This window comes from Penicillium cosmopolitanum, assembly GCF_028827165.1.
Source record: "Penicillium cosmopolitanum strain IBT 29677 chromosome Unknown utg000006l:49.0-5199605.0:1.0-5204138.0, whole genome shotgun sequence".
Classification (NCBI taxonomy): domain Eukaryota; kingdom Fungi; phylum Ascomycota; class Eurotiomycetes; order Eurotiales; family Aspergillaceae; genus Penicillium; species Penicillium cosmopolitanum.
The window spans coordinates 3,183,232-3,197,821 of NW_026622676.1; the positions used below are offsets into that span (position 1 = coordinate 3,183,232).

General features: G+C 50.4%; 6 protein-coding genes across 6 annotated transcripts; 4 read left to right on the plus strand and 2 right to left on the minus strand.

Moving 5' to 3' along the window:
• Positions 1-984: 984 nt before the first annotated feature.
• aspA (uncharacterized protein) lies at positions 985-2,501 on the minus strand (the record flags this gene model as incomplete). The annotated part of the gene is made up of 5 exons (XM_056630347.1): positions 985-1,225; positions 1,282-1,874; positions 1,956-2,047; positions 2,120-2,384; positions 2,481-2,501. The coding sequence occupies 5 exons, from the start codon at positions 2,499-2,501 to the stop codon at positions 985-987; spliced, it is 1,212 nt and encodes a 403-aa protein (XP_056489649.1).
• An 859-nt stretch (positions 2,502-3,360) lies between these two features.
• Positions 3,361-4,787, plus strand: N7509_005711 (phosphatidylinositol-3,5-bisphosphate binding protein HSV2; the record flags this gene model as incomplete). The annotated part of the gene is made up of 5 exons (XM_056630348.1): positions 3,361-3,469; positions 3,549-3,587; positions 3,657-3,754; positions 3,838-4,194; positions 4,263-4,787. The coding sequence occupies 5 exons, from the start codon at positions 3,361-3,363 to the stop codon at positions 4,785-4,787; spliced, it is 1,128 nt and encodes a 375-aa protein (XP_056489650.1).
• Positions 4,788-6,393: 1,606 nt separating this feature from the next.
• On the plus strand, positions 6,394-8,279 carry N7509_005712 (dynein family protein; the record flags this gene model as incomplete). The annotated part of the gene is made up of 5 exons (XM_056630349.1): positions 6,394-6,619; positions 6,668-7,215; positions 7,286-7,379; positions 7,445-8,058; positions 8,133-8,279. 5 exons carry the CDS (start codon positions 6,394-6,396, stop codon positions 8,277-8,279), a joined length of 1,629 nt encoding a protein of 542 aa, XP_056489651.1.
• Positions 8,280-9,998: 1,719 nt separating this feature from the next.
• N7509_005713 (DUF1769 domain-containing protein) lies at positions 9,999-11,044 on the plus strand (the record flags this gene model as incomplete). The annotated part of the gene is made up of 4 exons (XM_056630350.1): positions 9,999-10,161; positions 10,250-10,552; positions 10,615-10,842; positions 10,920-11,044. 4 exons carry the CDS (start codon positions 9,999-10,001, stop codon positions 11,042-11,044), a joined length of 819 nt encoding a protein of 272 aa, XP_056489652.1.
• Positions 11,045-11,388: 344 nt separating this feature from the next.
• On the minus strand, positions 11,389-13,150 carry N7509_005714 (Spermine/spermidine synthase family protein; the record flags this gene model as incomplete). Its single annotated transcript, XM_056630351.1, has 3 exons — positions 11,389-11,793; positions 11,849-12,155; positions 12,213-13,150. 3 exons carry the CDS (start codon positions 13,148-13,150, stop codon positions 11,389-11,391), a joined length of 1,650 nt encoding a protein of 549 aa, XP_056489653.1.
• Positions 13,151-13,493: 343 nt separating this feature from the next.
• On the plus strand, positions 13,494-14,202 carry N7509_005715 (uncharacterized protein; the record flags this gene model as incomplete). The annotated part of the gene is made up of 2 exons (XM_056630352.1): positions 13,494-13,662; positions 13,748-14,202. 2 exons carry the CDS (start codon positions 13,494-13,496, stop codon positions 14,200-14,202), a joined length of 624 nt encoding a protein of 207 aa, XP_056489654.1.
• Between the last annotated feature and the right edge of the window lie 388 nt (positions 14,203-14,590).

Here is a 14,590-nt window from a genome sequence, read left to right on the forward strand (position 1 = left end):
CATGATGTATGAATCTTACTAGGACTATCTATTGGATGTATCTATAGGGGCAGAAGAGCCCGCAGGCTTGCCACTACTAGTAGCCAATACTCCTATTTCTCTATCACATGTGACCAATCGAGTAGTGAAATTTAAAGGAGACTACATACGTACAGATACAGCATATGCACCTATGCAATGCAGAAAGCCAGAGAATAAAGCAGATCTACGTGTCCAGAACAGAGCGAGACCAAAATACTTTTTCTTCCTCATTGAACTATAGAACTTGAACTTGGTGGGGAGACCACGGGGAGGGGGGAGGCGGGGGATAAGTTGGACATGGAGCCAAGAGCAACAAAAAGATACAAAAGAGAAGAAGAGGGAATCTTGGCTGCGCTGCGGGACTTTGGACAAGGTGACAAGGGGACAAAATAACGAGATTTTCCCAGGACGGATGGGGATTGATAGGATAGGGGGTGTGGGGGTAGGTGTAAGACAGTGTGCAGAATAATTAGTCCCCGGGTAAAGCGAACAAGGGAATGAGCAAGGAAGAAGGAATGATGGGTGCTTGCCCCAACCCGACACCAGGGTGGAAGATGTGATTGTCCATGGGTTTGACCACTGAACGGCAGAGACAAGAGGGGAAATGGACCGCGAGGTCAAACAGCAAGATCATCACCGAGACATCTGTATGGTCTTTGTCTCTCCACTTGGAGAACGGGGAACATGAAGGAATGGTTGTGCCCATCGTCGAAGCCGGAGCGTTGCATTCTATGTTGGGAATTTGTCCATCTCTCCACAGAGACACCAGAAACAATGATAAGGAGAGCAAAAGAAGAAGCGAAAAAGAAAATAAAAAAAAGCTATTAACGTGAATAAACAGTCAATATTATCCCCATAAACAGAAACCAACTTCGTGCCACGAAGTCCATGATATTGGCACAAACGGTATCACATTGCGAACCGGCGCCCCGCTGAATGAGCCGCATTTTCGACAGGGTATATCTAAGCCTCTCCTCCAGGGGCCTCGCTGACATTGCCCTGGCTGGCCTCGCGGGCCATGCGAGCCTCGATCTCTCTGAGCTGGCTCTCGCGAGCCAGCAGCTCCTGCCGCTTCTCGGCAATCTCGCGCTGCACCTTGATTTCGATCTCGCGCAGCTTCTCCTCCTCGCGGCGGAGTTGCTCCTCTCCTTGAGGCGGACGGACTGAGAGGCAAGGTCCTCGGGGTTCATGCTGGAGTCGCCACCTCTGTTGGTATTTGTTAGCATTGGTTCATATAATGATATGTGAGTGGGTACGTACGGGGTAGCACCGTCCACGCTCTTGCTGAGCTTCTCGGTACGGTAGTTCTCGTAGAGGAAGTCGTGGGTGATCTCCTTGAGATCGGCGAGATGGCTGTGGAGCAGGGCGCTGCGAATAGCGAGGAAGTCGGAGTGTCGGGGATTCTCAACCTCGACCACACCCCATGGGTACTGACGAGCGCGCACTTTCTTGTTATCAATCTCAACGAAGTCCTCAGAGCCAACAATGGCAAAGGGCATCAGTCCACGGAGTTCAGCATTTTCCTCAACGGTATCCTCATCGTCCTCCTCAACATCGTAGGGGAAGTTGTAGACGGGGATGCGGTAGTGCTCAATATCTTCCATGATCAACTTCTTGGACTCGGCCAATTCTGCGGGGGTGAGGGAGTCGGCCTTTCCAATGACGGGAATGACGTTGACACGCGGAGACAGGCGCTTCATAAGTTCAATATCGAGTTCACGGAGACCGTGACCGGTGGGTGTGATGAAATAAAGGAGGACGTGGACACGGTTGTCTCTGAAGCGGGGGTTACGCTTGATTCGGGACTCCTCAGCAAGGATATCATCGTATTGGCGCTCGAGGTAGCCGACAATCTCGCCGAAGCTGTGAAATGGAGCGTTAGTAAGGATGATAGGGTCAATTTCATCGGGCAGGGGTAACCCGGGTCAGGGGACATGCCTGGCCTCATTGTCAATCTGGTCACCGAAACCGGGGGTATCAACGATAGTCAGGGAGATGCGGGTTCCCTCCTCATCCAGCTCGAGCTCTGTGATACCGGGATGGTTAGCATGTGAATGATGGGTCGGCGCGGGGGGGAAATTGAGACGATTTGACTTACCGACGGTGACGGGCTTGATGCGCACACCCTCCTCTTCGTGGGCGTGCTCTGGGTCATCAGCGTCCTTGCCCTCTAGCACTTGCTTTCCGCAGAGGGTGTTGACAAAAGTTGTGCGTCCTAAGTAGAGTTGACGGTCAGCGAACAATTCGGAGAGGACACTTTCGGGGGTAAACGAGATGAGATACGTACCGGTTCCGCTGGCACCGCAGACCATCACACAGAACTGAATACCCTTCTTGACATTCTTCTTGCGACGGATCTTCATCTGCCCACAATGGGGACATCAGTTAGCTTCTCGAACTTTTTTTCATGGGTGAAGTATGGGGGCAAGCATTCGGGAGGAAATAAAAGGGGAACATACCGCGTTGAGGGCCGACGACATGGTGGGCTGTGTGTAAAGAGGAGAAACTCGTTGAGAGATTGGAAGGGAGGAGAATTCCAAAGCAAGGAACCAACGGAATGAAAAGGTGAAGGTGAAACTCTCCTGAGGATCTCGAATGGAGAGAGTAGGGGGGGTTGAGGAGGGCGGAGGAAAGACAGTTCCTCGTCGGTGTTTCCCCCTTTCCCTTTACGGGCCAATCACGGGACGTCCTGCTCCCCAGCTCTCCACGACCAGAAGTATTTCACTTTATGATCAATTGAATTTCAATATGGTATTTGTTTTACGAGGGCAGTCTTTGCATATAATAGAAAACAATAATTGAATTAAACTAAGATAAATACTACGTACCCCTTTTTATTCATTATTCTTTGCCTCGAACTTTGTACGGAGTACTCCGTACTATGGGAGATGTTATCACTGGCATTTGTTGACTGGTCGTGCCTGCCCTTTGCACTCAGGGGCGTGGTGGGTCGCTCTTGCTTCGACTCGATCACTTATTATGTCAGCATTCTGCCTCCCGCAGCACACCGCTTTACCCATTACACCGCTTCCCTTATTAAGAGAAAGAGAGGCGGTCAGGCGGTCCAAGCTCCCATCGTCCCCTCCTCCACCGTTGCTTATCGCCGATCCACGGGGAGAGCTTAGGTACCCTAGGTCTTCTTCCCCATGACCACCTACCACATCGAAGGGTTTGCTCAACACCACACTTCCACTCCCCACTCCTTCCAACTTCCATGCTCCTTTGACGGGAGGCAAGTGACTCTTTGTTGCCCTATTTGCAATACTTATACCTCCAAGGGCATTCCCACTTCCGATTAACCTCCTATCGCGCCTTGTACTCACGTCATGCGGCGCGATCATGAATACCCGCCAGGTTATCGATGAGTCCGTCGGACCCTACTCCCTGTCGGCAACTTTCAACAATGACAGCAGTTGCTTCTCAGTCGGATTAGAAACGGGATTTTGCGGTATGCTATCCGCTGTTGGTTTCCAGTCTGTTTAGATTGGTGGGATAAATGAACTCGGGCTAAGACGTGCTTCTACCAGTGTTCAACTCAAATCCGTGTGAACTCAAGGTTTCTAGAGGTGAGTGAGCCTCTTTTTCTGTCTTGATACAACACCATATGCTGATGCAATCCTGGACTGGTGCACTAGACTTCAATGCTGGCATCGGTCTCACGGAAATGCTTGGCCAGTCCAACTATCTAGCCATCGCCGGTGGGGGACGAAACCCTAAATTCCCTCAAAATAAGGTATGTCCTTCGGTATCTTAATACCATCCGGTCTAAATCACTTTCAAAAGTGAATACACACTAATCAATATTCTCTTTCATAGCTGGTAATCTGGGACGATGCCAAACAGAAAGCCGCCATCACTCTCGAATTCCAAACCTCCGTCTTGGGAATCGGTCTCTCCAAGTCCAGAATTGTCGTCGCGCTGTTGAACAGCATTCATGTCTTTGCCTTTGCAACGGAACCGAAGAAACTCTCTTTCTACGAAACATGTGATAACCCGCTGGGTCTTATTTGTCTGGGAGACAAGGTGCTGGCCTTCCCTGGAAAGTCCGCCGGACAAGTGCGCCTGGTCGAATTGAAGACTGGGAATATCAGCATCATCCCGGCCCATAGCTCTCCCCTACGCGCGATGGCTCTCAGTCGGGATGGGGAGATGCTGGCTACAGCGAGCGAAGCAGTACGCACTCCGCATTTATTCTTTGCATTGTTTCTCACGCATGGTCAATGGAACTAACAGTCATTCAGGGAACTTTGATTCGCATATTTTCTACAGGAAACTGCACGAAATTGGAGGAGCTGCGACGCGGTGTTGATCACGCAGTAATTTTCTCTGTCTCATTCTCCCCCTCCAGCTCTTTACTCGCGGTCACATCCGACAAAGGCACCCTTCATGTCTTCGATATACGCCGCCCGCCTCACTCTGGACACAGCAGCCAATCCCCGGCCCCTGCGCCTGAAGAAACCACGAGCCATAAGTGGGGGTTACTGGGCAAATTCCCAATGCTCCCGCGAGTGTTTTCAGATACGTACTCTTTTGCCAGCGCGCACTTTGCGATGGATGGTGGGGCATCACAAGAGCAATCATCGGCCCGGCCTTCGCCATCAAGCGGTCGATCACGGAAAGGGGTCATTGGCTGGTTGGATGACAATACAATCCTGACAGTTGGCTCCGGTCGAGAAGGGCGATGGGAGAAGTTTATTCTTCGTGTTGGTGATGACGGGGAGCGGACTTTCAACCGGGAGGGCTGGAAACGATACCTGGGTGGGTGAGGTCGAGCTGCCGTTATCTCGGCCCATCGGAGGCCCTTTGTTGTTTGTAGATAGATACCAGGCTTCCTGTGTTCCAAAAAGGGATGCCAAATGTTCTGAATTCATGAAAATTGTACACATAGCCAATAGTTGATGTTCGTAGCGCAAGCTCAAACTTGGGTATATCCATTTATGCGAGAGCTTTTCAGCGGCGACGGTCGTCTCTGTCCCGATCACTGCGGTGTTTGCGAGATGGTGGTGAGCGAGATCTTCCTGGGGTTCGATCCCTGTCTCGTCTCGACTTGCCCTGTCGTCCCTGTCGTCCCTTTCCGTAGACCGGCGGCGCGGCCTTCTCTCGCGATCTCGGTCTGACGAACGATGGCGCCGGTGCAGCTCGGGGGTACGAGAGCGATGGCGGCGGGAATGTCTGCTTGAACGCTCCCTGCTGTCATCGCGGCGTCGAGAAGATCTTTTCTTCTCGCTCTGATACCTTTCAATGGCGAGCGCAACTTCTTCCTTCTTTTCTTCAATAAGGAATTCTTTCATCGGGTCTTCCTCATCATGGTTTTGGATCAGATCCTGCAGTTCCTTCTCTTCCTTGAGCATTGGGCGCTGTTCTTCCTTTTCTTCTCCATGGGTTATCCGTTTTCGCCGACTGGACCGATCCTCGTCGTCTTTCTTGTTCTCGTCGATCGCCGCATCGCCCATGAGTTTAGCGACATTGTCGCCTTCCTCATCGTCGTCGCGTTTCTTGTATCGTGTATGGTCGACTCGTAGCATGCGTCCCATGACGGTTGCTCCGCCCATGTTATCGACTGCCAGATCTGTACTGCGCTGGTCTTCATATTTCAGGAAGGCGAATCCCCGACTTTTGCCCGTTTCTTTGTCGCGGACTAGATTGATGTTGACTGGTTCACCGTACTGAGAGAAGATTGTTACGATGTCGCCCTCTGACAGGTCAAACGGCAGTCCGCCGATGTAGATATACGCGGTGTCTCGGTAGTCTGCGTGCCATGACGCTTCCGGAGGTCTAGACAAGATGCGCAGGTCGGGTTAGCTTTGGATATCGTGGGGGAAAAGACAAAAGGAAGATAGGAGAAGAAACTGGTACATACACTGCATTTTCCAGCTCGAGCTTATTGAGTTTCTGGACCTCGCGAATGGAGTTCATGGTGGTGGTGTAGAGGAGAAACTGAGTCAGAGAAGAGAAAGAAAGTTGAAGTTGGGTGAGGTCGCGAAGGGTTCCACCCGGAGCATCTGCGGAACCGTAAAATCATCAATTGTTTACTCGACTCCGGAAACCCCTGCTCCCCACCCCATCCTCCGTGACGTCGTTTGGCTTGCGACCACTACTGGACACTTCACTAGATTGATTGGAAGGGCCTTCTCGTCCCTTGTGCTTGTGGCTTTGTGCGAGTGAAGCTGTCCTCTCCCTCTCCCACCTCCATCCCGCTTTCTCCAGATTCCCCTGACCACGCAGCGCGCGCCTGGACGACACTTCTTTCACCTACGCCCCCTCCGCCGCCACCACTCGGATTTGGTACTTTCTTGCTGCCTTGCGCCTCCTGTTCGACTTTCGCTCTACGCTGCTGGTGCTTGGAAAGGGTACATGCGACCACCTTGACGCATGGTGGGACTAGAGCAGACAATGTCTTCCAGTCCGACTCGCGGATCTAAAGCACCTGGTGCCAACAGTCGGCCCACGAGTAAGGATGGCTCAAAGAAGAATATTTGGTCGTCGCTGCTAGACGGCGTTGCCAATGGAAAGCGCCTACCGGAGAAGAACCTGTTGATCTTAGGTTCGTGGATGGCCCCTCTGGAATACTCCAGGATACACTACCAGCTCCCGCTTGGTATTTGATTTGTCAATCAGAACTGAGATACTGACTGTTGAACTATAGGTGGCACTCCAGAAAGCCAGCGAGAGTTCCTGGAGACTTTCTCCGCAGATACCTCCGCAGACCCCGGCTTAGTGAACGACAAACGGAAGGGGAAGACCCCTCCCATCGCCAACCAGTTTGCTCTGGGATATACATATCGCGATGTCCTTGACGCCGACCGAGAAGACACACTGGCCCGCGTCTCGGCGTACCTTTTGGCTGAACCCTCTCCGTCATTCGCACCTCTAATCAAACCCCTCTTGACTCCTCAATCCATCCCCGAGACCCTGGTTGTTATCCTTTTGGACTGGTCGGACCCCTGGACCTGGGTCCGGCGACTGAGAGAATGGGTTCGCCTCTTACGCTCCGTGCTTGTCGATCTTGACGATGATACAAAGCTCGTGATGGAGGAAATTATGACCGAGTGGCGCGATCGCAAGAGAGGTATGGACGCTGGCTCTGCCGCAACGGGCGGCTTGTCAAATTCTGGTGGCCCGGTCACAATACCGCTGGGACCTGGCGAATGGGATGAAGGGCTGGGTATCCCAATGTGTGTCGTTTGCCAAGGAGTATGTGAACCCTATACAGAATCAAAACGTTCATTGGAGGTAGAATAAGCTGACACGCAAGCTCCTATAGGCGGACAAGATCGAAAAGCTGGAAAAAGACCACGGCTGGCACGAAGAGCAATTCGACTTCATCCTGCAATTTATGCGTACTCTCCTGCTGAAACGTGAGGTTCCCCGAGGCTATTTGGGTATCAAACTTCCAACTCGACTCAATTCTAACCTTTCACAGATGGCGCATCGCTCATTTATACCACACCTTTCCTTGCCAACTCTCTCCAGAGCTTGATTCATTCCTCGCTTGGTATACACTCTCTTCTGAAACGACAGTCATTAAAACACAACGTGATCGACCGGGATAAGATTCTGGTACCAGCCAACTGGGACTCCTGGGGTAAGATTCGGATTATCCGCGAAGGATTTGACATGGAAGGTGCATCAACCGCATGGTCCATTGAGATTCAAGATGCCCCCGAGCCACTTGACCAACCGGCAGCCCCGCAAGACGACAACGCAGAAGCCGACGACGGCACGAGTGCGGTGACGGTCTTCGAACAGACCATCCAAGACCCTAAGAGGGACAATACGATCGCCCACTCCAGCACCACCAACGGCACAAAGGTTGAAGTCGAGACTTCCGACACGCAGGGATTCCTTACGAAGCAGGTCGAGGTTCTCGAACAGCTCAAGGTAGACGATGAGAAAGACCGCTCAACTCAGGAAACCCCTCAGTTGGAGATGTCCCCTATGGATGACCAGGGCAAGGTCAACGAGCATATCGGTCCGGTCCAGTTCAATATGGGCGGTATCCAGGTAGATGCGGATGACATGCTCAAAAAGCTTCGCGTAAGTACATGCCATGCCAACCATGTATAGAAAACTAGAAAAGCCCTCTCTAACATAACCTACCATGACCGCAGGACCGTGAAGCCAACCGGACTCAAAGAAAGGAAGGTCCTCCCGCAACCCCAGGCGACGAGAAAGCACACAATCAAGCATTGGCAAACTTCTTCGCGGGTCTCGTCAAGAAGCCCAGCAGCAGTCCCCGCGGCAGCCCATCTGCTTGATTAACCAATATTCTTCTTCTTTCGTTTCCCTCTCGTTTCCCTCTCTCTCTCCCTCTCTCTATCCATACACTACTTCCTCTGCTTGGGCTGTATTTTACTATTTTCATGAGCGTACATATTGTGGAGGGGGGGCGGTCTTATAATGGACCTGGTTTCTGATACAGGAAGTGGATTGAATGTGCAGGGCTGTGCATAGTTGTTTTCCTCCCCCGGGGATTCCGTGGACCTTTGCGGCGGGGTGCTAGATAATGATACCAATATGAGTCGTTTTTCTCAATATTTGCTTGATCCCGAGATATCTTTTATCTAGAAAATGGTGGATGTAGTATGTTCTTACTTTCCAAAGTTGATACTTCAACAGCACTCGTGTATATATGGCTTTTCTGCAAAGTCGGCTTTAACGTGTCGCTCGGGAACAGGCTCTCCCAAAGCCGTACTCAGCCACCGTCTTCTACTTGTAAGCTCAAAGGGCAATACTAGTACTGTTCGCATTCGCATTCGCATTCGTTTTGAGAGCTCAACATGGTCACATGACAATCATCCAGTCCTCGACAGGATTTTCCCTAGTTTCCTTCGAGTCAGATACTAACACCCAGTCTTCGCATGGAAGAACCCTATCGTCAACACCGTATCACTTCGGGAGCACGCTCTCCCGAAAGCTGGCTAAGCTTCCATGAATTTGAAGGCAATATTCGGAACGAGTATAAATATATCCGTTCCAAGGTTGACGGTGCCATGGGACTACCCTTATTCCCAATCCAGCCTCCGTGACCCACAAAAGCTATGCTGCACTGGCAGGTCAAAATAAGCCTTCCGCAGTTTGCCCAATATGATCAGGTGGATCTTATCTGCCTGTTTCCACCACTCAAAGCCCCATATCCTTTTTCCAATTTCATCCTAGCAGCCATGCGAACCACCTGGTACTGTTCGGATGGCTGGGGCTTAGCTACGAATCCCTGTGGTCGAATATGGTATTCAAGGCCAGGCATCGCTTTGAAATCAATGCCAGGATTCTCATTATCGCGGACAAACTCGGATATCTCCATCTTCCTTACTCCCAATAGTTGGGTCGTGTTGAGTAGAGCACATCAATCAACTCCGTAAATTTTGTATGAATGACAATCAGCCAAGGTATCGACAATACGCTCTGCGACACCGCATTATTCGCTTGGCTCTTTTTTCTAGAGGTACGTGAATGCTGGCCTTTCGCTCTTCGGTGATACATTCGCAAGCCCGACCATGAATTCTTCTGAGGTAGGCAAATCCAAAGATAACCAGAAGGTTCGTTATATTTTGCCGAAGACCGGAATATGGTTTTTGACCACGTTAAAATCTCAAACCAAATGCCCAGGTGCGAATGCGAATGCGAATAATGCCTCTCGGCTTAGATTGGGCCGGGTTTCGGAAGAGCGTGGCAGTGTACGCGAGGGATATACTTAGTAGTAGTCATGACCCTAGGAGTCGGTTGACGTAATATACTATCCACTGGCATGGACAATACAATAAGCGCTGTTTAGACCAAGAATTATACTAGGTAACTATTATTTTACATATAAAAATATTGCAACACCCCCCCCTTCTGTCAACTTGTAGACTCCTCTTGTCTTTGAAATACTGCATACATACTAGCTACGCTATTTGTCTCAACACCATTATCCTTACCATTATACCGACCCAGATACACCAAGCAGCAACACCAAACCTAAATAACCTTGAAATATGACAAGAGACAACAACAATAAATATCGATTGCAGGTGACGGCAGGGCCTGAATATGATCCAGCATGTCATACTATTGTTCCTGTCAATCAGCAGGAGACTGTGACTTTTGAGAACGACCGGGCTTTCGTAAGCCTTTGTGTGAAGGTTCAAAATTATAGAGGTAAGCGACTAGTATTATATTTTTTCTGATACTCCTACGATGACGGCAAGAGAATCATAACTAATTTTATCATCCATCAACTACATAGGTTACCCCGAAGGCTCTCCTAGCACAAACGACTATTTTTCCTATCCTCTCCATAAAAACCAAAAATATTCCATCGCATTTTCCTTCCAACCCAAGAAGGCCATTTCAGGCGATAGTCTAATCTTCGGCAATGACTTTGACAATCCAATCCGAGACCGCTTGCCTCCCGGGCTTAACACAGCTCTACGCATCGTAAGATGGATAATTGATCCAGGTGTTTACGGTGACGCATATGCAGATAGGCCATATCTATATGGTCCTGCACTTTCTAGTTTGAATTGCCTACGAATATGCGGAAAACCTGGTGCGTTCAAAACCGTATATCATGAGAAGAACAGAAATGAATTTTTAGAGCGAAAACTAAAGGCTACTACCAAATAGGATCAAAAAATTGGCGAAAGGAGCTACACAATGAATTAATCGACGAAGGTGGTGAGGCCGAAGGAGAAGTGTCTAGACGGGAAATGAACATTCCAGATCAGGCAATTCAGAGGAGAAAGCATTTCCTCGTAAGGGAAAACCGCCAGGATTTCTGGTTTGAACCTGGCATCGTTTATAAAGCGGACTTTGGAAACGGGTATATTGACTTCGAAAGTATGCCTTTCTCCATGAACTTCTCAAATCATTGCATTTTTAACGAATAAAATCAGATTTCTCTCTCAACCTCCCAGGTTTCACCATACCAGTCATACAATACGTTAATGACAAAACCCACAAGCTGAGATATGTATTGAAGGATAGGGACACTGGAGAGGTTATTTTCGCACTCGTTTTCAATCTGATCTTTGAGGGGTAAAGGGTGTAACGAACCTGGCCGTTACCTTGGTATCTTGTTGCGTGGTTGCTTTGAACGCATGGAATCCATCCCGGCACCTACTAGTACCTGTACATAGTTACTAGTACTACCAAGTTGAACCATTTGACACACTTATTCTTGCAGTGCACAATCTGCCCGGTGCAGAAAGCTTTCGCGGATCGTGAAATCATATAAAAACAGCATTGGAACTTTATCTATACTAATCATACAGAAAACATCAAATTGACTGCATGCGAACCTTGGACACATTCTATGAAATGACCACTGATTGCTCAAAGCAGACTAATCACAAGAGCATTGACAGACCCTCCATCGCGAATGAATCACCAGTTCTCCCACACAGAATCAGGAATAACCTTACGCATAATCGCCCAGTGCTCCAGCGCACCGCGGTCTTGATACTTATACAGTCTTCCAACCTCATCATCAAGGAGAATCGATTTTCCATCCTTAGGAATAGTAGAGAACAAAGCAGGGCTCATCTCATGCGTCGGAACAAGGTAGCTCTCGCGCGAGCGGCTGCGCAGGAAATCCGCGGGCACGGCATCGCGGAATTCGACTGGGGTCTTGGAGCTCTTCTTGCAGAAGAGAACCATGTTGGTGAAGTCGGGGTTTTCGCTATCACGTTCGGCTGGGTGCTCGCGGAAGATGCGGCAGGAGGGGAAGGCAGCAAGGATAGTGCGGACAACGAGGCCGGTTGGGTAGAGGTTGAGATCGCCGGCGTAGTTCTTGAGTATGTGTTAGCTATTTTCATTTTGTGGATACGGTGATGATCAGCCTTACGATAGCAATAGCGCCGTCCTCCTTGAGGAGGGACTTGAGGTTCTCCAAAAACTGGATGGTGAAGAGTTCCGCGGGCTCGGCACCGCCGGTGAAGACGTCGTGAACGATGTAGTCATACTGGGGGTGAGGAATCGACTTTTGCTGGCGCGCGACAAACTTGGTTGCGTCTTCGATGGCAACATTGTGCTTGTCTTGGAGGTTGAAGTATTTGGTGGCGAACTTGTGGACGACAGGGTCAAGTTCCACGATAGTGGTATCGATACCATGCTTCATCAAAGCAGCCGGGGTGGTACCAATTCCAAGACCACTGTTTTGAAGATGGTTAGCCTGTCAATTTTCTGTACATTGTCCACGGTGCTCTTACATAACAAGCGCCTTGCTGTTAGTATCTACGCGAGGGGTACCGTGGTCAGGCTCAACTAGACGAACGGCCTCAAGCATGGCAAAGACGGCATAGATGGGGTCCTCGACTTCGGGTTTGTATCCAGGGACAGACTTGGTCCATTGACCTCCGAGGAGACTGTGGTCGCAACGCATGACGCGGAAGCCATCGTTCTGGTTCTCCAGGACGGAGATGTAGCCAGTGTATGATTCTTGTCGCTCGAGGAGCTTATATCCCTCGTGGCGGATGGCATTGTTGACGCCGCTGATGCCACCCAGGTGAACATCCGAAGACAATGAGAAAAGAACTGACGGGATCGCCAGAAGAAGCATCTTGGACGGGATAACAGCTGCGTAAAGAGCTGCAATAATAAATTGCAGGCCAGCACGAGTAAATAGAACAGTGAAACCAATTGCAGAGGATAGGATAGCCTTAGCGATATGCTCGCTGGCAGAGTAGATGGCGTAGGTGGCCAACAGAGGCACATGCTCGACAACCAGATCTCCCTGGGCTTCAAGGTGCAGAGCATATTGGATTTGCTTGCCGGCAATTGCCACAGTCAACGTAACCATCGGCAGGTAACCAAAAAGCTCAGTGATGACTGGACCGGCTGGATTTCCCAGCTTGGAGCTTTGCTGCATCAGGAAATACTGCAGGGTTGGGGTCCAGAAGGCCAGCACAGGAAGCATGTAAGCAGCGACACGGCCGAAGCGCTTCATAATGTGATCCTTGAGGAACCATCCGGCAATACCGAAGACTCCGACGGCATAGCTGTGGAAGATGTGCGACGGCAGAGCGCCATAGACGGGCGACAGCACCAACAGCATCACCGGCGAGTAGAAGGCAGCCAGGAACAGCAATGCCACACCGGAGCCCAGCCGGGGCAGGTCGGCTTGTTGAATGAATTGTTCAATAGACATGATTTCCAAGCTATCGATCAGAGCTTGCCACTATCAACGGCGAGTGATCAGTTTCCAGGTAGCTCAAGGGTTCATCTGCAAGATGTTGTGTCAGCAAGACTCCACCTCAAGACAGCGAGGGGAAGGATTTCCAATTTCAATCTTTCAGTTACTTGAAACCACAGATAACTTACACGTTCAGACTGACAGCATCTCTCAAACACAAGCCAGAAAAAAAAAAGAAATCGCGGAGTGGCAGAAACGACGTCCTTTTGCCGCCGTCTTCCGCGTTCCCAACTCTCCTCCTCCTTTCCCCACAACCTCTCAACATCGTGCGACTCAACCTGAAACAAAGGAGGCGAAGATGCCACATTTCCCTATGGACACCGGATTCGAGTCCAGCGCGGGCGTAGTCGCAGGCGCAGATACAGACGTGCCCGATGAGAAACAACGCTTCGTCCAGATCAAGAACCGTCGCAAGCGGTATCTGGATCAGCACCCCGAGTACTTCTCGGCGGAGCTCGAGCTAGCCGGTCCGCTCGCTCTTTGAATACGTGATACAGCGGAGACGAAGAATATAAATCAAGCTAACTGCTGAGAAACTTCCATCCATTCTAGACCCATTACTATACGACCGCCTCATCCGCCGATTCCAAACACCACAGGAAAGAGAAGCGCAGGGCCGCGCGAAGGGGTTCTCGGGCGTCTTAGAGGCGGATCTATTACGCTCAGAGGCTAAGGTAGATGCGCTGGCGCACCCGGATCCTAACGCGATGCTGAGCTACACTCGTGGTCCGGACGGAGAGATTCTGGCCGAGGACCGCGATGATATCCCCGCTAGCAGGGAGGAAGGGGAGAAGTCTTGGCAGTGGGAGATGGGGTTACGGTTTATGAGAGGCGATGATCCGGACTTTGATTACAAGGCTGTGGATGAGAATGAGGAATACGATGATCTGTCCGAGGAGCTGGATAAATATTTCGAGGATGAGGAGCCGGAGTGGGTGGTTGACGATGCTCGTGGCGAGGATGCTAGAGAGAAGCTTCAGGGCGAGACAGGCGTCCAAGATTTCTGATCCGAGTGAGGATATACTCGTGGGAATCCACAACAATATTCCGCCATGACACTTGCTCGAGCGGTTACGCGTGATACCCGTCCGACGACCCGAGAGAGCATCCGGGTGATATGCTGTCTAGCATCCGCTAGAGTGTATATTCAAACCCGCTGGGCTCCATCTAATGGGTCTAGACAGCTATGAGAGCTTGTAACGACAAGCTAATTGATCTGGCTGCGTTGCCATGCACCACTTCTGTTCTTCAAGACACCCGGTTCCACATTCTGCATCTTTCACCATTCATTTCGTGACATTGAATAAGACCCGGAAAACGAAGTCCTGCCTATCTACGATTGATTGCAACCCCTGCTCCTTTCCTAAAGAGTCAAATCATCTAAGGTTGTTCCGC